The sequence below is a fragment of the Portunus trituberculatus genome, chromosome 40, assembly GCF_017591435.1.
Source record: "Portunus trituberculatus isolate SZX2019 chromosome 40, ASM1759143v1, whole genome shotgun sequence".
Taxonomy (NCBI): Eukaryota; Metazoa; Arthropoda; class Malacostraca; order Decapoda; family Portunidae; genus Portunus; species Portunus trituberculatus.
Genome location: NC_059294.1, coordinates 13,032,604 through 13,055,612, shown reverse-complemented (window position 1 = coordinate 13,055,612; position 23,009 = coordinate 13,032,604). Strand labels below are relative to the sequence as shown.

The 23,009-nt window shown below is 41.3% G+C and overlaps 1 protein-coding gene across 2 annotated transcripts in view; it reads left to right on the top strand.

Moving 5' to 3' along the window:
* LOC123516187 (pyrokinin-1 receptor-like) overlaps positions 1–23,009 on the top strand; it is a 225,224-nt gene that overhangs the window by 161,034 nt on the left and 41,181 nt on the right. For both annotated transcript variants that reach the window (XM_045275371.1, XM_045275370.1), the window contains exons 4-5: positions 3,395–4,311; positions 10,255–10,460. In XM_045275371.1, coding sequence (XP_045131306.1) covers positions 3,405–4,311; positions 10,255–10,460 — 1,113 coding nt within the window. In that variant the 5' untranslated portion in view covers positions 3,395–3,404. The remainder of the gene's footprint in view (positions 1–3,394; positions 4,312–10,254; positions 10,461–23,009) is intronic.

The following is a 23,009-nucleotide window of genomic DNA, read 5'->3' as shown; positions in this document are numbered from 1 at the left end:
AGTTAATATAGGAGGAGGAGGAGGAGGAGGAGGAGGAGGAGGAGGAGGAGGAGGAGGAGGAGGAGGAGAGGAGGAGAGAGAGAGAGAGAGAGAGAGAGAGAGAGAGAGAGAGAGAGAGAGAGAGAGAGAGAGAGAGAGAGAGAGAGAGAGAGAGAGAGAGAGAGAGAGAGAGAGAGAGAGAGAGAGAGAGAGAGAGAGAGAGAGAGAGAGAGAAAATCACCAGTCATAAACATGCCAACCCTTATTACATTTCCCGGTCTCTCTCTCTCTCTCTCTCTCTCTCTCTCTCTTCTCTCTCTCTCTCTCTCTCTCTCTCTCTCTCTCTCTCTCTCTCTCTCTCTCTCTCTCTCTCTCTCTCTCTCTCTCTCTCTCTCTCTCTCTCTCTCTCTCTCTCTCTCTCTCTCTCTCTCTAAGCATTAAGATGACCACGAGAAAGAGGAGGAGAAGGAAGAAGAGACGTAGAAAAAAGATAGATAGATAGATAGATAGATAGATAGATAGATAGATAGATAGATAGAGAGAGAGAGAGAGAGAGAGAGAGAGAGAGAGAGAGAGAGAGAGAGAGAGAGAGAGAGAGAGAGAGAGAGATTTTTTTTTTTTTTTAGATTTATAATGTTTATTTAGCCAAATTATTTTCATTTTACAAAACATATAAATAATAAATAGGAAGACAATATTTATAATGTTAATGAAACATATTTTACTGGCTGAGCCTGTTGAGAGTAAACTCTCTTAAAAGGCTCCTTAAATTACACACTTGAGCCGAATAATTATTAAAACATTTCAATATAGTGCAAACAGACTTCCTTATGTATTCAATCCCAAAAAACCTTGTTAATTATATACATAATTAACATTCTTTGTAAACTAGTTACATGAACTGTCCATACTTATATGAAAGAAATATTCATAAATCCGAATATAGATTCATACATATACACATACTATGCTTGCATACATAGCTATGTACATTTAGTATATATACATACGTACACCAATACCTCCATACTTATAAACTCAAATACATCTAATCAAGATTTACTCGTATGAGTACATAATACAGTTAATACTACTACAATTAATACATACTAATACATAATATTCATATATCCCCATATAAACGTGAATTCATACACGTGTACATACATATGGACATGTATACACAGTACACACAGTTGCAAAAATACATACACAAATATAAGCAAAGAAGTTCTTAAACTATTGTAGCATCATGGATATTAATAATTAGTCTTGGTTGTATTTCATTAATAGGAACTCTTTGAGACAGTGTTTAAAAGACAGCAAGGTTGGTTTTGTTCTGATATCTGGTGGTAACTGATTCCAAATTTTTGAGCCATGATACAAAATACTCGTCTGTGACTGATTGGAGAGCGCTACTGGAAGTTCTAATAGGTCAACACCTCTCAAGCTATATCTTTCGATTCTACGATATCTAAAGTATAAATTATCAGTGGAATTATTTAGACATTTGTATATAAATAGTGCTGAGAAATATGTATTTACTTCATTTATTTTTAGTAATTTAATATTTAAAAGAGAGAGAGAGAGAGAGAGAGAGAGAGAGAGAGAGAGAGAGAGAGAGAGAGAGAGAGAATAAACTGACCAGGAAGAGGAGGACAAGAGAAAATGATATAAAGAGGAGAGGGGAAGCGTGCGGGAAGGGGTAGTGTAAATATATAGAGCCACCTCCTACCTTATTGTCCTGCACCTTTGAGGGAAATCCGCACCCCTTTCTCGCAGGCAATACATAGCTCAACACACACACACACACACACACACACACACACACACACACACACACACACACACACACACACACACACACACACACACACACACACACACACACACACACACACACACACACACACACACACACACACACACATAATTATATCCTTTTCAGTGGAGCAGTAATCAAGTTTCCATTAATCACTCACATATTTAGAAGGTACACGTTTTGCAGACTCTCTTTCACGTACAAGAGAGAGAGAGAGAGAGAGAGAGAGAGAGAGAGAGAGAGAGAGAGAGAGAGAGAGAGTGAGAGTGGTGGTTGTTTTTAATGAAGTGTGTTTAATGTTTACCTGTTCAGTCTCCAGAGTGGACCAAGGCCTCTCGTATTTGTGAAAGGATGTGTTACGTAATTTGTGTTTTATTCAGTAGCGTGGAAAAATTGCTCTCACATGATATTGTTTTTGTTGCTGTTGTTGTTGGTGTTGTTGTTGTTTGCCTTGCTGGTGTATGGTAAGGGAACAAAAAATATGGACTTTAATACGGATAGATAGATAGATGAATTCATAAGTAGATAGACAGATAAGTTAATATAAAGAAAATAGATAGCTAAATAGATAGACAAATAGGTAGGTAGGTAAATAAGTAATTGACCACAGTTTACATGAAACTCATACAAAATATATCATATCAGCACCAATAACACGCTGACACACACACACACACACACACACACACACACACACACACACACACACACACACACACACACACACACACACACACACACACACACACACACACACACACACACACACACACACACACACACACACACACACACACACACACACAGTGACAATGAAGATAATATTTCATGAATAATGATGCCTCGGAGATTTAAATGCCTTTACATCTGGCTCAAGGGGCTTTTGCTACTGGAAAGGTGAAAGAAATGGCCTTTTGTTTTACATAAAATACTTTCTCTCTCTCTCTCTCTCTCTCTCTCTCTCTCTCTCTCTCTCTCTCTCTCTCTCTCTCTCTCTCTCTCTCTCTCTCTCTCTCTCTCTCTCTCTCTCTCTCTCTCTCTCTCTCTCTCTCTCTCTCTCTCTCTCTCCGCACACACATTTACATATAAACTCACTGTTACACACCTTTCAGGGCGGTTAGAATCCTATCTGCCCCCTTGTCTTCCTGTTTCTTCACTTCATGATTCTATTCTTCACACACTACACAATATTTTCCCACCTTCAACTGACGGAAAAGAAAAAGAAATGTCACCTTTGATGGGAAACTTTTGAAATCTTAGCCATGATTTTGTGTGTTTGTTTTGTTACATGTTCTGTTATTCAAGGCTATTTTTGGGAGCCGAATTTACTGACTGATATAAATAAGAGAAACGTATCATAAGTTCATAAGATGTATTTAGAAAGGAGGTGTTACAATTCTTTTTGCAGGAGAGGAAGAAGTGGGACGGAGAAAATGGGGTGGCGGGATGAAAGATGGTGAAAATAGACAGATAATAGGGAAAATGTAAGTGGTTAGCTCAAGTACTAAAAAATAATAGAGGTTTGAGTAGAAGAGTGAAGTAGAAGAGTGTAGTGGTTCAAATCCTTATGCTTTCCTTCTGCATCTCTTTCAGGTACAGTGACATGGGGGAAGCTGAGATGGGGGCCCTGGTGAACTCCACGCCTTCCAGCATTCTCGCTCTTACGCCCACGGAAAGTCATCTCTCCACATTCCTCATGCCCACAGCCACCCATGATCACGGCATTAACGGCAGCCTCCTCAGCGCTGGCGGCAATGACAGCTTGGTGGAGGAGGTGGAGGGGGAGGGCGACCAGCTGGTGCACGGGATGACGATGACAGTGATGATGACGGTGATTTACTTCCTCATCACCGTGACGGGCGTGTTGGGGAACGTGGCCACCTGCATCGTGATAGTGAGGAACCGCATCATGCACACGGCCACCAACTACTACCTGTTCAGCCTGGCCATCAGCGACCTTCTCCTCCTGGCCTTCGGTATGCCGGATGAGATTTACATGTTGTGGCGAGGCAGACCGTACATCTTCGGCGCCTACTTCTGCTTCGTGCGGGGCTTCACGGCGGAGATCTCCACTAACGCCTCCATCCTCACCATCGCCGCCTTCACCGTGGAGCGCTACATCGGCATCTGTCACCCGCTGCGCTCACAGACCATGTCACAGCTGGGCCGGGTGGTGCGCTCTATTGCCGTCATCTGGGGAGTGGCCATTGCCTGCGCCGTGCCCATCGCCATCCAGTACGGCATTGTGTACGAGAATCACCTTCCTTCAGGAGAGGAGGACCCTAATTCATCAGCATGCCTCATCAAGAACCCTATTTATTTGGCCTTCGAGATCTCCACCGTGCTGTTCTTCGTGGCGCCACTGCTGCTCATCACCGTGCTGTACCTGTGCATCGCCGTGCAGCTCAAGAGGTCGACCCGCCTGGCCCGCGCTGTGCCCTCCATCACCAGCCCCAACAGCTCCTGCACCAATGACGGCTCCAGGAACAAGGCGGTCATCAAGATGCTGGGTGAGTGTCTTGGTGCCTACTCTCTCTCTCTCTCTCTCTCTCTCTCTCTCTCTCTCTCTCTCTCTCATTCTCGGTATTTCTCTGTGTGGGCATACTCTGATTTTCTTATGCATTGTACCACGCCTTGTTACCTGAGGGCGGCAGGTGAGAAAGGTGAGCCGCGCCCCTTACGCCCTATCAATATTGGAACAGGATCAGCAGCGTCGCCCTTCGCTGGAGTAAAGAGTGTTGGCGTCCCAAGAGGATAAATTAAAGGCCATTAACCCCTCTCTCTCTCTCTCTCTCTCTCTCTCTCTCTCTCTCTCTCTCTCTCTCTCTCTCTCTCTCTCTCTCTCTCTCTCTCTCTCTCTCTCTCTCTCTCTCTCTCTCTCTCTCTCTCTCTCTCTCTCTCTCTCTCTCTCTCTCTCTCTCTCTCTCTCTCTCTCTCTCTCTCTCTCTCTCTCTCTCTCTCTCTCTCGTAGTCCTTCCTTCTCGTAATTCCTTTTTTAATCTTTGTCCGTACATTCTCTATCCATTATTGTCTCCCTCTCTTTCTTATTATTCGTTCCCCTATTCTTGTCTTCCTTCCTCTTCTTCCTTCCTTCCAAGAAGCTTATGTCCATTCCTTTGCATCACTCTCTTCTGCTTTAGCTTGATCTCCTCCTCCTCCTCCTCCTCCTCCTCCTCCTCCTCCTCCTCCTCCTCCTCCTCCTCCTCCTCCTCCTCCTCCTCCTCCTCCTCCTCCTCCTCCTCCTCCTCCTCCTCCTCCTCCTCCTCCTCCTCCTCCTCCTCCTCCTCTTATTCCTCTTTCATCACCGTCATCCATCCTTCTGCCTCCCTGTTTTCCTCTTACGCTCCTACCCCTCCTTCATTCTCCTCTGCCTCATCCCCATCACTCTTCACGTGTTATGGCATCTTCTTACCCAACTTAGCTTCCTCCCGTACCTGGATCCGACACAGGAGACTTGAGACTGCCTAACACTCCGGCCCGTCGCGCTCTCTTACTTTTGAGCCCCGTAAGTCGCTAGGTCTCTCGTGGATGCTGAGAGAGAGGTGGTAATATGAGGGACGTGTGGGGATGCTGGCGGGTCGCGTGGATGACTGTGAGATGAGACTTGGAAATAGAGGTTCTTTGGGGTCCTGGTGGTGTTTGGGGGTCTTTGCGGGGTCCCAAGATCGCTATTTGTTAAAGTGAGGTGAAAGGTGCAGGGCAGGGAATTGTGGGATGAGAGGATGAGAGGGGAGTGAGATAAGGTGGTGGTGATGGGATAGGAAGGCGTGAAGTGTGTAATGTTGCCGCTTAAGGAGAGAAGGGAAGGAAGGGACTCCATCTGGGTATTAATAGAAGTGAAGGGAAAGAGTCTAGGTAAGGGTGTGTGTGTGTGTGTGTGTGTGTGTGTGTGTGTGTGTGACAAAGGAGGGAATGTTACGCTGAGGGTGAAATTCGAGGAAGGAAGGCACTGTGAGCTTGTTTGTGGCTTGTGTGGAAGTTTAGAGGAAGAATTTTGTGTGTTGGGGTGAGTGTGACAAGACCAACTGAAAAGCATAGAGTAGAATTTCAGAAGGGCTGTAGCTTAGATTTTGTTCTGTAAAATACCTCATAGGGATACGTGGGGGAACAATACCAGGTGTGTTGTCTCTAGCATTCAAAAGATTAAAGTTCAGACCAGTGGAAAAAGATTATTTACTTAGATACAATGGTTAAAATGGGAAACTGTGGGGGGAGCAGAGAGAGAGAGAGAGAGAGAGAGAGAGAGAGAGAGAGAGAGAGAGAGAGAGAGAGAGAGAGAGAGAGAGAGTGTGATGCAAACAAGAAGCAGAGAGGGCTGAAGGGAGGGGAGATAGCCAGATAAAAGCGTAACAAGGATAAGGATCAGCAGGGAAGCTTGAAATCAGGAGCTAAAAGATATTAGTGAGGAATTATTTGGGAAAGGGTGAGAAGGAAGGCGCGATTGCAGGAGGAGAGGGAACGAGGGAAGCAAGGAGAGAGAGAAATATTGCCAATAGAGAAAGAAAGACTGACTTGCAGCTGAACAAACCATATTAAGAATGAACTAAGAGCTTGAAATGCCTATAAAATCGTGGAGTATTGTTTTTTTTTACATAAGATGAGTATAAATGTTTAAATAAGCAGGAATAAAGAAAAAATGATAAGATAAACGAGTTACAGAATCTAAGCAAAGGGAAGCCTTACAATTGTATCGAGTTTCTGAGCTAACCTCGTATTCACCGTTAACTTTTATTTTGTATCAAGGGAAGAAGCAATACAACCTCTGAACCAATAGAACTTCTGTATTCCCGTGTGTTCCCGAGTTCACCTGTGCTGGGAGTTGAGTCTTGGCTTTCTTAACTCCCTTGTTCCACGTTCATGACATCGACATCGCTCTATTGCAAAACTTCTTGACTGAGAGCACTGTCTGTTGTTTATCTCCATTTAACACCATGAAAAAGTAAGGGAAGTTATTATCCTGGTGTGCTAATTGGTGATATTTCATTAGCAAGAAAAGGAAAATCATCTATGCTAAATGAACAAAGGACAGTTTCCCTAATGTTTAACAAAGGATCTGATTCATACCGCTTTTATTTATTTTTTACCTATCTATAGTTACACGGGAAGCGATCAGTCCTCCTTACCTATTTCCACCTCTCATCCTTGCTCATGAATTTGTCTAATCTTCTTTAAAAGTTCCCTAATGAGTGTAATGACTCAATACTAACGACGTGATTACCTATTGAGTCTGGCCATGTGGTGGGTTTGTTCCATTCACAAACCACATTATTTGAGAACCAATTTACTCCTGATTGTTTTAATTCGTCTTTTATTTAATTTATCCTCTTCCTTTCTGTTAGTTCTTGAATGGCAACTTGGCTTTAGAAATTCAGTATAAAAAACATAAATGAATAAAAGATAATGTGTAAAAGAAGCAAAGCAAGCACAAACAAACACCACTCCAATAAAATATGCTAAACTTTTAAGAAGAAAATATGAAAAGTAGAAACAACGAGAGAACAAAGAACATGGAGGAAAGAGAGATAAGAAAAGGAAAAGTTTGCTTACACTGGTATTGGGTTATTTCGAAAAGATGATAGGGTTAAGAGAATCTGCCCGCAAACACACACGTGTACACACACACACACACACACACACACACACACACACACACACACACACACACACACACACACACACACTCTCTCTCTCTCTCTCTCTCTCTCTCTCTCTCTCTCTCTCTCTCTCTCTCTCTCTCTCTCTCTCTCTCTCTCCCTAATGGTTGTCTGCTGGTCACCCAGCCAGTCTTCCCCATTACGGAGCGAGCTCAGAGCTCATAGACCGATCTTCGGGTAGGACTGAGATCACAACACACTCCACACACCGGGAAAGTGAGGCCACAACCCCTCGAGTTTCATTCCGTACCTCCTTGCTGCTTGGTGAACAAGGGCTATACATTAAGAAGCTTGCCCATTTTCCTCCCCGCTTCCCGGGAATCGAACCCGGGCCCTCTCAATTGTGAGTCGAACGTGCTAACCACTACAGTACGCGGTGTGTGTGTGTGTGTGTGTGTGTGTGTGTGTGTGTGTGTGTGTGTGTGTGTGTGTGTGTGTGTGTGTGTGTGTGTTTGCGCGAATGTGTGTGAGGGAAATGGATGGAAGAGAGAGAGAGAGAGAGAGAGAGAGAGAGAGAGAGAGAGAGAGAGAGATGGGGGTGCAGAGTTTTCATTATATCAGGAAAACTTAATCTGATTGAAAAAAAAAGCAAGAAATCAAATTTGAAATGTGAAGATTAATTTGTTTTCTTGGAGAGAGAGAGAGAGAGAGAGAGAGAGAGAGAGAGAGAGAGAGAGAATTCTATTAATTTGTTTTTTCATTAATCACTTCGATTTCTGCAATCTTCTCTAACCTTCCCTCCTTCCCCTCTCTCTCTCTCTCTCTCTCTCTCTCTCTCTCTCTCTCTCTCTCTCTCTCTCTCTCTCTCTCTCTCTCTCTCTCTCTCTCTCTCTCTCTCTCTCTCTCTCTCTCTCTCTCTCTCTCTCTCTCTCTCTCTCTCTCTCTCTCTCTCTCTCTCTCTCTCTCTCTCTCTCTCTCTCTCTATATATATATATATATATATATATATATATATATATATATATATATATATTTATCTGTCTGAAAATAGCCTTGTTGACGCTTAGTATCGGAGGAGAATGAAAATCTGCCCAAAGCTTCACTGCAATAGATGGATCAGCAAGAGAGAGAGAGAGAGAGAGAGAGAGAGAGAGAGAGAGAGAGAGAGAGAGAGAGAGAGAGAGAGAGAGAGAGAGAGAACATATATGAACTTTTTATTTTCATGTAAAAAGGAAAAAAGAAATTTAGCACCTTAATGTGAAAGAAACCAGAAAAAAATTAAACCATAGAAAAATTAAAAGAAAATAGAAAAAAACATATTAACGTCAACAAAAAAAAAAAAGAGAGAGGAAGGTGCGAGTGAAGAGAGAGAGAGAGAGAGAGAGAGAGAGAGAGAGAGAGAGAGAGAGAGAGAGAGAGAGAGAGAGAGAGAGAGAGAGAGAGAGAGAGAGAGTACATATTCCTTTATCCTATTTCACATATCCTTTACTTCTATCCCTTTAAAAATTTCTGAGACGTTGGGAAAAGGCAGTGAAGGAAAAGTGATATGGCGTGTTGTGTTGAAGGAAGTGTCGGGGAGGAGGTTGGGTGAAAGAGGAGGAGGAGGAGGAGGAGGAGGAGGAGGAGGAGGAGGAGGAGGAGGAGGAGGAGGAGGAGGAGGAGGAGGAGGAGGAGGAGGAGGAGGAGGAGGAGGAGGAGGAGGGAGGAGGAGGAGGAGGAGAAGAAGGAGGAGGAGGAGGAGCAGGAAGAGGAGGAGGAGGAGAAGAAGAAGGAGGAGGACGGGGAAGGGAAGAGAGAAGAATGTAAGAAAGTCATGTATCTGTTACATATAAGATATCATATTGTGACTACGTACACTCTCTCTCTCTCTCTCTCTCTCTCTCTCTCTCTCTCTCTCTCTCTCTCTCTCTCTCTCTCTCTCTCTCTCTCTCTCTCTCTCTCTCTCTCTCTCTCATTCTGTCACTCAGTTCTTTCCAGTAACTTTGGCGAGGGAAAGAGTTATTGCACAGGAATGAGAGAGAGAGAGAGAGAGAGAGAGAGAGAGAGAGAGAGAGAGAGAGAGAGAGAGAGAGAGAGAGAATATTACAAGACCTTCACCACCACCACAGCAGTGAATGACGTCACTACACGCGTCATCACACAAACAACACCATCACGTCTTTATCATTACTCACCATTTTAGTTACGCTTGAATCACACACCATAACACCATAACTAACGTCAAAACATACACCCCAACATTCAACATTAACGTAACATTCATGGTGTCATCTCTCTCTCTCTCTCTCTCTCTCTCTCGCTCTCGCTCTCGCTCTCGCTCTTGTTTTTAGTTATCTATCCATCCATCCAAATATGTATCCATTTATTTACTTATTTCGTATGTTTCTGTAATTAAGTATTTGTTTATGTAGTTATATCATCTCTCCAGCTAACTGTTGATCCCTTCAGTGCTATGACGCATTTTTCATATTCATTCTTCTTACTATTTGACGATTTTATATGGCTTTATGAAATTATGTGTGGGTCAAAATTGTGAAGATTCTAGTCATTAATCTTCTGACCTGCATAAGCCTTTCCTACTGTAAATAAAATCGTCCAGTCATTCCCAAAACTCATGGTAATAAATGCGTCCCAGTACTGAAGGGGTTAATTATTTCTCCTTATCTATCTGTTTGTATTTATTCACCATTCTACGTCTATCTATGTATTTTTCGTTCTTTCTTTTCTTTTATCTTTCTCTTGATATATTCATCTAAATGTCTTACTTATCTATCTAACTAAGTATCCTTTTTAATCTACACACTTATCCATCCCTCCTTCCACGCCTTTATCAATCCCTCTCCCTTTTCTTCCCCGCAGTGGCCGTGGTGATCGCTTTCTTCCTGTGCTTCGCCCCGCATCAGACGCAGCGCTTGGTGGCTCTGCACGGGGACGCCTCCAATCTGGCAGTGGTGAAGCTGTTCAACATTCTGCACAACATCTCTGGCATCTCCTATTACATCTCCACCTGCGTCAACCCAATTCTCTACCACATCATGAGCAACCGATTCAGAAAGGCCCTGAAGGTGAGTAGAGGGTGTGAATGAGTGTGTGGGTGGGTTGAGTTGGGTGAGTGAGAGACGTGAGTTAGTTGAGTAAGTGGAGAAGAAAAAAGGATCTTGTGTTGATTTTCCAGTAAAGGTAAAATCGCTCAGGAAGTGAGTGAAGAAGTGAGTGAGGCAGAGAGTGATTGGGTTAGTGAGTGAGTAAAGAAAAAGTAGCAGGAGGAGCGGAAAGAAGAAAGTGTAATTTAAAAAGAAAGAAAACTAACTGAGAGAAATGAGGGAGAATGACAAAAAATATAGAGCAAAGAACAGAATAAGGATACATCGAAAACGTAAGAAAAAGACGAAGAGAGAGAGAGAGAGAGAGAGAGAGAGAGAGAGAGAGAGAGAGAGAGAGAGAGAGAGAGAGAATTGGTGTCTCGTTAAAGTCCTACATCGGAAGTGAAAACAACAGAGTAAAGAATTATTGCTCTTTTTCTCGTCTCTTTATAGCTTTTCCTTCTTCTTCTCTTTTCCTTCCGCCTTGTTGTTCCCGTGGGTGTGGTGACGGAGGGGCAGGAGGAGGGGAGAAGGAGGAAGTCAGAATGGTTAGAAGAAAACGAAATAAATGGAGAGAAAGGAAAGGCAGAGGTGGAGGGAAGAAAGGGAAGAAAAAGTACTGTGTAAATCTGTACCTCACGTCAGATCGAACTTGAATGACTCTCTCTCTCTCTCTCTCTCTCTCTCTCTCTCTCTCTCTCTCTCTCTCTCTCTCTCTCTCTCTCTCTCTCTCTCTCTCTCTCTCTCTCTCTCTCTCTCTCTCTCTCTCTCTCTCTCTCTCTCTCTCTCTCTCTCTCTCTCTCTCTCTCTCTCTCTCTCTCTCTCTCTCTCTCTCTCAAGACCTTGCTACCCACAACACCAGTGGTACCTTGAGATGAAGCGCTTCCGAATCCTCTTGACTCTCGAGTAGGTGAAGGCGAAGTGTGCTGGAGTGTGCTGGAGTGTGGCTTAGCTGTGTGTTAACTTGTGTCTCGCAGATGGTCGTGTTGGTTGAAAGAGCTGACGAAGGTAATGGAAGGTCAGGGATATATAGGAGACGAGAGAATTGAAGACAAGACGAGAAAGGAAAGGAGAGGAGAGAGAAGAGAAGGAAGGAGAACTAGCGTACATATGTTTTTTTAGTGAATGGGGAGGTCTGTTTGTGCATCGAAGCAAGTAGAGTGATGTAAATAGAGATGTTTACGAAGGATACATCGGTAAATAAGAGTGTTTGTGGTGTGGTCACGGTGATGGAGGATGTGTTGGCAGGTATCAGTGGTCTGTATAGGTACATGAGTGTGTTTCTCTGTTTCTATTAGGTTTGTATTGATGTATATATGCTCCTGTAGTGTGTGCAATGCAGAAAGGGATGTGTGAGGAACGGAGTGGAAAGACAAACAGGAGTAGATTAAAATGAATTACTCTGATATGGATCAAAACATACGTTACGGTCTGTTGGCTAACTCTATTGATCTGTAAGGGAACTGGCTATTAAGTGAGCTTTTTTTTTTTTTTTTTTTTTTTGCCCTTGGCCAATATCCCCTATTACATAAAAGAAAGAGCTGTAGAATAGTCAACCGTTTACTAATATGTGTGGTAATGTTATTTTCTGTGGTGTTTTTGGACATTATTACTCTAGAAACATTGTACACCTATATGTACTGGAAATATTTACTATGGATATTCTTAACCTCTTCAGTACTGGGACGTAATTTTTACCCTGAGTTTTGAGTATGATTAGACGATTTTTATTAATATTATCAACGGTCTATGGGGGTCAGAAGATTAATGGCCAGTCTTCACCGTTTTAATCCCCACACAAGTTTGTAAAGCTGTATAAAATCGCCACATTGTAAGCAGAATGAATATGAAAACGCGTCATTGTAGCAAAGGGGTTAAAGGGGAAGGATTTCTAACACCATCTGACCAGTGAATGAAAATATTATCTTATTCTGGTAACGGAGAGAACTAGAGAAAACAAAATGTGGGAAATGTCATCATAAGTTCTAAGATCGTGAAGTTGCCACCAGAAATACCGATGATGGCAGTATGCACCAGAAATATGATACCAAATAACGGTTCCTCAGTCTGGGTGAAGACTCCTAGGGTACGGGACGGCATCGCATCGCATCTCACATCGTCCTATACAGACATCGAAGACCTGTGAAGAATTGAAAAGTGAAAGGCAGAGATGACTAGATGACTTTGAGGACGTTCAGGGCGAGGAAAAGGGTCAAGGTGAAAGGAAACGGAGAAAATTCTGAGGAAGAAGAAAGTGGGAAGAAAGAAGAGGAGGATAGTGAGAATAGTGAGTTCTTATAGTAATGCAAGTGTTCGTGGTAATGTGAACTAAACTCTTTATTTTTCAAACGCTTTATTCTCTTACTATATAAAAAAAACATGAAAAAAAAACAGAGTAGAATGATTACATGAGTGGGGTTAATACCAAATTATTAGAGGGTAAAAATAAACAAGAATTCACCTCTAAAGGACTATAGATATAAATGAATCATCAGCCTTGGAACAGGGTCTTGTCTGTAGCAACCACCATTAACTCCTTCAGTACTGGGACGCATTATTACCATGAATTTTGGGTATGGTTAGACGATTTTATTTACATTAGTAAGGATCTATGAAGGACAGGATTACCGGCCAGAGTTTTTATTTATACCATGTTTATACCATGTGGGCTTTTCACGGGAATTTATGGGCTAAAGGGGTACTTTTTGGTGTACCTCCTATCTCAAAGCCCACCCACTAGGAAACCGTTGCCCCGAGTAAGGAAGCCCAACCTACACTCGGACCGTGGACAGGATTCGAACCGGTGCGCTTGGAGACCCCGCGGACCCCAAAGCACGCATGGTTCTTCACTATTCTAATCCCCACAAATTTCTGATATATAAAATCTCCAAATAGTAAGTAGAATGAATATGGAAGCCTGTCATGGTACTGAATGGGGTTAAGAGTCTGCATGTTATAGATTAGCGATGGACCTGCCAACTGAAAGAGGTGATGGGCGCCAGATTAATGGATTGTTGCACGTTGCTATGAGGGACACTATTGTATATTAAGGATTCAAGTAGGGGAGATGCATTTCACACCACCACTGTTCTTCCATCGGATAAAACAAAGCAGATCACCCACCACCTTTCGTCACTACTACTATTTATCACGATTCTCCTTCTTAGGGTGGGCTAAAATAAAGAAGAGAAAATCAGGGATAGAAAAATGGGAAGTGAAGAAGTAATGGCATATAATTACAGTAATTTTTGTCTTAAATTAAAAATATTGACTCTCTCTCTCTCTCTCTCTCTCTCTCTCTCTCTCTCTCTCTCTCTCTCTCTCTCTCTCTCTCTCTCTCTCTCTCTCTCTCTCTCTCTCTCTCTCTCTCTCTCTCTCTCTCTCTCTCTCTCTCTCTCTCTCTCTCTCTCTCTCTCTCTCTCTCTCTCTCTCTCTCTCTCTCTCCAGACAGAAAGAAACACAAAAACCCAACAACCTTTCTATTCACGTCATTCCCGGGGACTTAGGGAAATAAGGGGGTGAGAAGTCTTTAGTCAGCGGAAAGTCCTTAGGGTTACATACGTACCAGTAGGAAGGGAAAGGGACAGTCACAAGGGTATTAGGTCTGGTTAGGTCTCGTCTCCATACAGAATGAGTTGTGAGGCGAGATGTGATGCTGTATCTTATTTAATTTACTCTTGTGAAGTAGATTTTAAGGAATGAGAGGGAGAGAGAGAGAGAGAGAGAGAGAGAGAGAGAGAGAGAGAGAGAGAGAGAGAGAGAGAGAGAGAGAGAGAGAGTAATGATATATAAACTTTGTGTCAAGGTTAAGGTTAAAACAGAAAAAAAAGAAATAAATGGACAGACAATGACAAGAGCGAGTTGGTAAATAGAGGGAGGCAGGGATGCTGGATGATTGCAATGACCTAAGTGGACCGCTGTGGAAAAATATGTCTGGGTCTAATTTGTGGTCTTGCATGTCTGTTTCCTCCTTTTCCCCCCTCTAGTTTCCCACCGAAGTCACTTAAACTCTCACCGCAATTACAATTAATTTTCTTGAGACTCCCGATAACTTCCACTACAGCCAAATTTAATGTTTCGACTATTTTCATCAGAGGTCGCTACAACTGATCGGCCTTTTTCAAATACCTTCCTTCTTTTGCACTTTCCTCAGTCACACCCATTGCAAACAGGGTTTTTCTTTTTGCTGTATCGATAAAGCTCTATCATTTCAACACCTCATGTCACAACAGCATCACATTTACACTCAGCAGATGATAACTAAAATGATTTCCAAGTCCTGTCGTGTGTTGCAACTTCAGTAATCGGCTTAGCGTGAGGGCCAGTGGTGGGAGAATGTCTGTGCCAACATCTACACACCCACACACTCACACACACACACACACACACACACACACACACACACACACACACACACACACACACACACACACACACACACACACACACACACACACACACACACACACACGCGCGCGCACCATCACGTCATAACCTTCACCTTCCCAATTAATATTCTCACTTAAACGAATTGACTCTGTCTTTACCTCACAACAGTCTCTAATATTCTGCTAACCCTTTTCTTCATATAAGTAACTATAAACAATTTAACCCTTTTATAGCTTTGGTCTTCTTTTATTAACATTGAGATCACTTTAATGAATTGTTAGGGTGGCTATACAAATGTTAATCTAATCTTTTTCAAGCTAAAGAAATACGGTTCTTTTTAAGAAACTGGAACAAAAAACTTTTAGATATTGTAAATTAAAGGTTTAAGAGTGCATAAATACGAAAACAGCCAATGAATAGTCTTTGGAAACTGCACTCTACTCGTATACTTACAGAATATTAACCCTGGAGAGAACCCATGACAGTTTAAAGCGTTTGAAAACTCTGAAGTGTGTTAACTTTCAACATCGTAGTGACAAAATATATATACTGCTTCTTTCGGTTATTCTCATCAAGGATCGTTACAACCTTTCTCCAATGCCCTCCCTCTTCTGTACCTTCCTCAATCACACCCATTGCATGCAGGTCTTTCACTGCATCTATAAAGCTTCTCTTAGATCTTCCTCCTTTTATCTATCCATCTACGGCATCCTTCTCATATACTCCTCTTAAGTCTCGTCTGTCTACCTCTGTCCGCGAACCGAAATAGGTTTTGTGCCTGTGATGTATTCGTTCATGACGTTATCCACGTTTTTCCACGCGAAGAAAAAGAGGAAAAGAGAGAGACGAAAAAAACTGAAGAAAGAAAAAAAAAAAAAAAAAAAATAATAATAATAGAGGACATGCAAGTGAAAAAAGGAAGAAATGAAAGAACAAGAAGGATGTACGAGGGAACACCTGAACCAAGCAGCAACCAGTTTACATGAAAGTCAGAGGCGTTGACATATTAAGGTGTGCTCGTTTAATACCACCTCGCTATACCACACGCACCCTAAGCACCTAACCTGACTGACACAGAGGACTTTAACATGAAGGCAAGAGCAGTTGACCTTTGCCGGGCTTGCCAGATAGTAGTGTATCGACCAGCCCGCTGGAGGGGAGTTGATGAGGCGGCGTGTGGACCGTGTGGCTGGCGCGGCGGCCATCCCTTCCTCTCTCACCCGTGGCCAAGAGATTAATAGCCTCGCGTCCCATCTTGCCGCTTCACTGCCGCACCTCAGTCACCAGGAGGCATCGTAGGTGGGGTTTAATGTATTCTTGTTTCTGAGGTAATAATGATAATGCTGCTGTTACTACTACTACTACTACTACTACTACTACTACTACTACTACTACTACTACTACTACTACTACTACTACTATTACTACCACCACCTACCACCACCACCACCACCACCACCACCACCACCACCACCACCACCACCACCACCACCACCACCACCACCACCACCACCACCACCACTGCTGCTGCTGCTGCTGCTGCTGCTGCTGCTGCTGCTGCTGCTGCTGCTACTACTACTACTACTACTACTACTACTACTACTACTACTACTACTAAGACTACTACTACTACTACCAGCACTGCCATTATCTCAAATAGGGTGTGGGACAGACATACCTCCTTGACCATTAACCCACCAAGCCATCAACTCGCCACCAACTATTGCTAAGTCTCCTGCCCTTCCTCGCACCACCGCTAGGCTTCGCGGAACCAACACAGCGCAGAGGGTGAACAGAGAACAAAGGTGGCGTCATGTATGCATCCACTTGCCTCACCGATGGATGTGTATATACGAGAACGATCATTAAATCTTGAATGAATAAGTTTTCTCTTTTAACTGGTTTAGTCTTCTAAGTTCAATAAAGAATTCGATGCAAGCTCAAAGTCTAATTTTCAGTGATATGAAAGGCAGCAAAATGAATAAATTTTTAAGGGAATGAAATGTCTTGTAGTGTCCAGACATATATTAGGAGAAAATAGAATAGTTTTAGAAGTAATGAAAGTAGAAAAGGAAGAAATAAAAGAAGTATCAGCGTGAGAACGGTAACATAGAGAAAAGGAGTGAAAATTAGAGTGATTAAAATCTTCTAGTGTATATACAACCAGAAATAAAATAATAGTACATAGGATTTAAGGTGAAAATATAAGGAGTCTCTTAATTATGCCACTGATCAAAATAGGAAGCAAAAACTATCGATACGAGAACCGAAATAAAAAAAGAAGTGAAAGATAAAGAAAAATCTAACACTGTCTATACAAGAAGGAGCAGAAAATACAGTAGTTATAGAAGTAGTGGAAGTATGAGTACACCAGTGGTCAGGAGGAAGGATAAACTACTGATGCGGGGAGACAGGTTAGGGAGTCGTCGCCCAGGGGAGAAAATTGACCCAACAAATTCAAAGTTTGCCAGGAACTTATGACACTGAAGGCCCTGGAGTGAGGAATTGCCAGTTGATCGCCACTGACCCGTAGAGAGAGAGAGAGAGAGAGAGAGAGAGAGAGAGAGAGAGAGAGAGAGAGAGAGGTGACAGTTAAAACACACACAAAGTAATAAAGAATAAGTTTATCGCCCAATTAAAGTAACGAAGAATAGTTAACACAACACCAAACACAGAAAACAAACCATTAAAAGAGGAAAGACAAAGAGGAGAATGGGAAATAAAGAATAACAAGAAGAAGGAAAGATAATGAATAAACTTACTTCCTAGACTATGAAAACTTTGCTGCCGATAAAAAAAAAAAAGATAAAAGAAGAGGAAGAAGAAGAAGACGAAAAAAGTGACAGGCGGAAGACATGAAAGTGAATGATAAATGAAGAGGAGGAAGAAGAAGGATTGACGCCACCATTATTATATTTGAGCTCAGGTGTTGGGTTGACTGGTGGTGATGGTGGTGGTGGTGGTAGTGGTGGTGACGGAAGAGGGGAAGGGGGAGCGGCGTACCCTAATGATTAACACAACCCGGCGCAGGAAAGTTCATGCAGAAGTTGTGTGTAAAAAAAACATTTACGAGAATGGGCGTGACTCTCTCTCTCTCTCTCTCTCTGCTCTCTGCTCTTTTGAATTTCCCACCTCACCTTCGTGTTGAATTCTGCATAAGGGTATTTCATTGTATTTAATCCCTTGTTAATGCAACTCTCGGTGATTCCTCGTAATCCCTCTCGCTTCAAGCTCGAAAAAAGTGATCACTGTTTGGATTTTAATATTTAGGTGTTTCGAATATTTATACAATTTTGTCGAAAGGAAGGAAGAGAAGGTGCAGTTTCATACATTTGTTATTTCTATTAGTTTTTTTTTCTATCTTTGGTGTCTGTATGTGCTAAAATGTGACTCAAATGTTGGTAATTTTCTTTCTTTCCATCTATATTTATCTATTTTTGAGGGTACAAGCTGAATTTTTGTGTATCTTTTCTTTTCATCCTTTTTTCCTAAAGATACATTTCAAATTTTCTTTTTTTAAGGAGAATTATGCAGCAAAAATTTCAACTTGCATTGTATTTTTCTTCCTGTTTCTTTAATTGAACGCAACAGCTTTCTGACTTTATTTATTTATTTATTTTTTTCATTTATATATTTATTAAATATACTAAAAGTGGATTTCTTCTATTTAACAAATAATAATGCACTTTAAAAATTAGGATTAAAATGGTATCTCCTTTTAGTTAATGACAGAAACACAAGACACAGCTTCCCTGATCTGTGTCTCACTCCCAGACACTCGGGTTACATTCATTAGCAGAAACTGTGTTGTCTGCGGCCACGTTCGCACCGGGAGGCAAGACAAGACATGGCCTGATTAAATAAACAGTAGCGCCTATTCCCGCTTCTCCTCCTCCGTGTTCGCATGGTTCTCTGTCCTCTTCTTCCTATTTATCGTGTCTCTTTGCCTTCTTACATATGGTGACTTTAAGAACACAATAAAACAAGCAAAGCTGCTAAGCTACTAGATCTACACGTGGTGATCTCTGTTTAAACGTACTTGCCCATATTCATTTATCATCCTTATCCTTGAATTTGTCTCATCTTCGAAAGTTCCTCATTGGTTTACTGACTCGCCACTAACAACCTTATACTTTTTTCCCATAAATATATCACTCTTTCTTGTTTGTTTGGCTTCTCTCTGTCATCTTTATCATTCTGAACGCCATCTACCTCTTCAATGACTCGGCACTTACAACCCAATTGCTGAGTCTATTTCAATCTTACATCTGTTAGAGAATCCATTACTTACTCTTGCTTTCATTGCGTCTTTTTTTCTTTTTGTATTCATTTTTTTCATTGTCGAGTTCAGGTATCACCCGCCTTCCTACTGACGCTCCATCACTGACTTCATTCCAGTCATCTCTTAAGAAATTTACCACTCATTCTTTTCAGTTCAGTCTATCCTCATATTTTTGTCTCATATTATTGTTGTATTTTTTCTTCATCGTTATCTTGTTTTTGTTGTTGTTGTATTTCTTATTCCTCTTCATTATCAAGCATTAACTCTTCTTTAATTTATTCAGGCCTCTTGGTTTTCCCGTTTTTGTTGAATTTCTTCTCGTCATTATGAAAGCAGGCCGTCGCTCGCTTCCACAGCTTGCCAGGCGGGAGACAGCGGCACTCAGGACAGGAATACATGAGCAGCTCTCAGGTGGCTGCATCACGAACCGCTGGAGTGAGGCGAGATGTGAGGGAAGGTAGTAATGGTGCGTCTTTTGCATCAGAATTATACGGAAGGATGAAAATGTTTATATCTTTTCTCCAATTATTTTCTTCCCTTTTTTGCACAATCGATGTTTTATTTCTTTGTTTTCTATTAGATCTTTTGACGTCGAATTATGTGGAAGGGATCGCTCTTTTTTTTCCGATTGTTTTTGGTTCTATTATTCAATTATCGTTTTCTCGTCTTCTCTAAATTAAAAATATCTTTCCTTCTTTTATTTTGCTCTTTCTTTCATAATTATTGGATTTTTCTCTTCTCTTATGAACACGAAGTTTTTAAGTACAAAATTGCATGGATATGATTAATTTTTGCTTTATATTTTTTTTTCATTCATTGTTGGTATCCTTTTTAAAGTTATGAATTGGAAATCTGTTTTTATAGGAAATTGAAACATGTTGGTTGTTTATCTAGTTTATTTATGAATTAAGTGAAAAATTATATATAAACAATTGATCATTATATCTTGCCATTCATCATTTTTTATTCCTCTCTTTTTTTCTAAACCCAAAATCATTTAAGATAGGAGACGAAATATGAGGAATGATTTTTTACCGTCCACTCTACTTGTATATATATTTTCCTCAGAATTATAAATGTGAAACCTTTTAAAATCAGTAATTACTTGGGGAAGGATTAATTTTTTTTTCCCGTTGGCCTTCATGGTAACCTTTTTGTCTGGTATTGACGTCAGATGTGAGGAAAAAGTTTTATGCTAGAAATTTCTTTGCCATAAAAAAAAAGTGAATGCAAAGTAATTATTTATCCCACGTCTCGCCTTCCCTGTTATTTATTTATTTTTTTTCATCCTGGCTTTCCTTTATTTCTAACTCTATTTCCAGTGAGTTCGTTTTTTTTTTTCAATGGATAGTTGAAGTTGAGGAGATATTGGCTTGTACGTATTTAAATGCACATATTGTTTTTTTTATTATTTTAGTTTTCATTATACAATACGTCTTTGTTCCCTTTTAGTGTGGAAATTTATAGAGGAGGGATTGATTCTAGTATATATTTGTCATCTATGTCATATTTCTCTCTCTCTCTCTCTCTCTCTCTCTCTCTCTCTCTCTCTCTCTCTCTCTCTCTCTCTCAGCATTTAAAACCACGCTTGAATTCACGTTAAAATGAAAAATAATTACTCATGAGGCCTTTTATTTTTTCTATCTTCTTCATATTTAGCTCACCTAATATAACAATCCACATGCAGAGGCTCGAGATAAAAGTCCAGATATTTGCTAGAGTCATAAGGAACCAGTGCGCTTTGGCAGACCTGTTGCAGTCTAAATTTAGCGTCTCCATAGCGCAGTTGCCTCGGCTCTGAAGCATTTGGAGACTTTCTGATAGGTACTGTTGGGGTGTCTACCTCTCCCTTTCTGTCCCCTTCTATCTCCTCCTCCTCCTCCTCCAGTCGTTTCCTTCATCCTAAGGTGGTTTGTGATGCAGGAAGGCGAAAGAAAGTTTCCTCACTCCTTAGGATGTTTTGAATTGTTTCGTGAAGTCGTGTGTTTCCTTGCGCTTCTCATATCTTTCTTTTCTCTTTGTTTCTTGTTTTTTTTTCATTTCTTTCCTTCAGATTTTGCTATTTTCTTCGCCTCTGTTTATCTTTCTTCTGTTTCATATCGTTGTTCTTTCTCTTTCCTCTGTTGCCCTTTTTTCTGTTTATGATTTGAGTCTTTTATTTGGTGTTCTCCTTTTCTGCTTCGTTTCTTCTGTGTCATGTCTTCGTAATTTTTCTCTTTCTTTCTTTCTGTTTTTTTTTTTTTGCTGTTTGACATATCTTCATCGTTATCATCATCGTCTCTCTCTCTCTCTCTCTCTCTCTCTCTCTCTCTCTCTCTCTCTCTCTCTCTCTCTCTCTCTCTCTCTCTCTCTCTCTCTCTCTCTCTCTCTCTCTCTCTCTCTCTCTCTCTCTCTCTCTCTCTCTCTCTCTCTCTCTCTCTCTCTCTCTCTCTCTCTCTCTCTCTCTCTCTCTCATCAAGGTCTCTTAGGTAATTATTTTTCTCAGCGTGGGAATTTCTTGCGGGGCACGTTGTGTGTGTGTGTGTGTGTGTGTGTGTGTGTGTGTGTGTGTGTGTGTGTGTGTGTGTGTGTGCTTGTGTTAAAATATATGAAAGTTGGCAGGCTTTCTCAAAATCCGAGGTGGCAAGAGGCAGGATGGGCGATGTAATAAACGAGGCAGAAAGAGAGAGAGAGAGAGAGAGAGAGAGAGAGAGAGAGAGAGAGAGAGAGAGAGAGAGAGAGAGAGAGAGAGAGAGAGAGAGAGAGAGAGAGAGAGAGAGAGAGAGAGAGAACCATCCATCCTTCTATGTCTATTCATCCATTTTTCCTTAATTTCATCCTTTCATCCATCTATTTAGATCCTACACACACACACACACACACACACACACACACACACACACACACACACACACACACACACACACACACACACACACACACACACACACACACACACACTCTCTCTCTCTCTCTCTCTCTCTCTCTCTCTCTCTCTCTCTCTCTCTCTCTCTCTCTTCCTTTCCCTTTCCTTTCCTTTCCCTTTTTTCCTTCCTCTCCATCTCAATATAATAGAGTAATAGAACTACCAAACTATTCCACCGCCTTCATATTGTTCCTCTCTGGAAATTAATAGACACGAAACCTTCCTTTTACAACAAACTGGCGTGGGACAGAGGTTCCTTCAACTTCAGGGGTTCCAGCGGCACCTGTGTTCTGTCTTACATTGAGAAAGGAAAGAGGAGTGATAGAAAGAGGAAATATCGAAGAGAGTGGGTGATAGAGAGAGAGGGGGAGAATAAAGGGTGCAAAGTTTGATAGTTTGCTAAGGGAGTTGCTGTGAAGAAGTAAGGATGCAGGTGGTGTGGGGGGAGGGTTGTAGCTTGGTGTGGGGGGCGGGTATTTGAGGTTATTGGGAGGTACAGCAGGTGACGCGAGTTGAAAGAGGAAGGATCAAAAGATGCAGGAGTTTGGTTGAGAAAAGTGGTGTGTTGAGATGTGACGAAGATAATGACGAGGAGGAGACGGAGGAGGAGGAGGAAGAAGAGGTGAGAAAAAGGTGAAAAGAGGTTGATGACAAAGAAAAAGAGTATATCTATATTTATATCTATCTATCTATCTATCTATCTACTATCGATCTATCTATCTATCTATCTATCTATCTATCTATCTATCTATCTATCTATCTATCTATCTATATATATATATATATATATATATATATATATATATATATATATATCTATATATATATATATATATATATATATATATATATATATATATATATATATATATATATATATATATATATATATATATATATACTTATATTCATACTTCTTCTTCTTCTTCTTCTTCTTCTTCTTCTTCTTCTTCTT